The 1,399-nt window shown below is 39.2% G+C and overlaps 1 protein-coding gene across 11 annotated transcripts in view; it reads left to right on the forward strand.

Annotated features, from left to right (window-relative positions):
* kcnq4 (potassium voltage-gated channel subfamily Q member 4) overlaps nt 1-1,399 on the forward strand; it is a gene marked incomplete at its 5' end in the record, with an annotated part of 58,913 nt that overhangs the window by 39,515 nt on the left and 17,999 nt on the right. For all 11 annotated transcript variants that reach the window (XM_014005762.1, XM_014005763.1, XM_014005765.1 and 8 more), the window contains 2 exon segments: nt 525-651; nt 745-920. In XM_014005762.1, coding sequence (XP_013861216.1) covers nt 525-651; nt 745-920 — 303 coding nt within the window.

Consider the following 1,399-nt stretch of genomic DNA (forward strand, 5'->3'; position numbering starts at 1 on the left):
ATATTTACTGAGAAAAATGGTGACGTGTTCAATACTTATTTTACCTGCTGTATATATGTGCATGTGTGTTGTTTGTTTGACAGTAGCAGCACAGACACAGATGTAAGGATTCAGGTGTTGTTGACTGTGCRTATAATCACAGACGTGATGCAATAATCCTAAAAGCCTCTCTTTCTTTGTGCTGCTTTAGTGAAAAGTAATGAACACTTCCTTCCTAGCCAGACTCAGAACACCTCCTACCTYACTTATCTTTACGTGTTCTTCTCATCGACTCTCACATTCATTCAGTTTACTCTTTGGATCAATCACCTGCCCATTAGCAACCACTTGACCGTTAGTGAACTTTACTGACTCGATCTTTTTGCCCAGATTGGTTTTGTGCAGCTTTAATTGTTTAACTGGGTGTAAAATCAGGAAACATGACTTTGTTATGTATGAGTCATTATTTTTCTATCAAATACAACTCTGCAATGCTTTAGAGATAAAACGTCACTTCTTGACCTTTTATTGATGTCTGTCTGCAGGAGTTTGTCATGATTGTAGTGTTTGGTTTGGAGTACTTCATCAGGATCTGGGCCGCTGGCTGTTGCTGCAGATATCGCGGATGGCAGGGGCGTCTGAGATTTGCCAGGAAACCCTTCTGTGTCATAGGTTAGTGTGTGTGTGAGCGGCTGACAAAACCACCTAAAATCAGTTAAAACCATTTTATTCTGCCTAATGACTCGTTTCTTTTCTTTTTTGCAGACTTCATTGTGTTTATAGCGTCACTAGCGGTGATTGCTGCGGGGACGCAGGGTAACATTTTTGCCACGTCGGCGCTGCGCAGCATGCGTTTCCTGCAGATCCTGCGGATGGTTCGTATGGACCGACGGGGAGGCACCTGGAAACTTCTTGGCTCGGTGGTTTATGCTCACAGCAAGGTGGGCCTGACAAAACGTTATACTTTAGATTTAGAAAAGTGGCTGTTTGGTTTATATGAGAAATTAAAAGTTGCTAAACAGTTAAGTATTAGAGATAAAATATGTTGAAACATTTAATTCACATACAGAATTATGGTTTATGCATTCCAACTTTGTTGATGTCTCTGTTAAACACGGGCATAATAAAAATAGAAACAAACCTAATTTAGCCTAATTTATTCATTTATGATTACTGTCATATTTTTGCAATAATTATGGTGAAAATATTCTATTTAGCAATTTATTTACGTTTTAATTGATGTCTGGGAATTATCTRGGGACCCTCACTTGATGATTCATGACCCACAGAGGGGTCCTGACTCCARCTGTATAGTTCTTTCATTGTCTGATGCCTTGACTTTTCAGAATTATGTTTTGTATAGTGGTATTAATTTATATTTTCAGATCTTCCAAGGCGCCAGTTATGGAACTCTCTGTGC

Source organism: Austrofundulus limnaeus, unplaced genomic scaffold (genome assembly GCF_001266775.1).
Source record: "Austrofundulus limnaeus strain Quisiro unplaced genomic scaffold, Austrofundulus_limnaeus-1.0 Scaffold32, whole genome shotgun sequence".
Classification (NCBI taxonomy): Eukaryota; Metazoa; Chordata; class Actinopteri; order Cyprinodontiformes; family Rivulidae; genus Austrofundulus; species Austrofundulus limnaeus.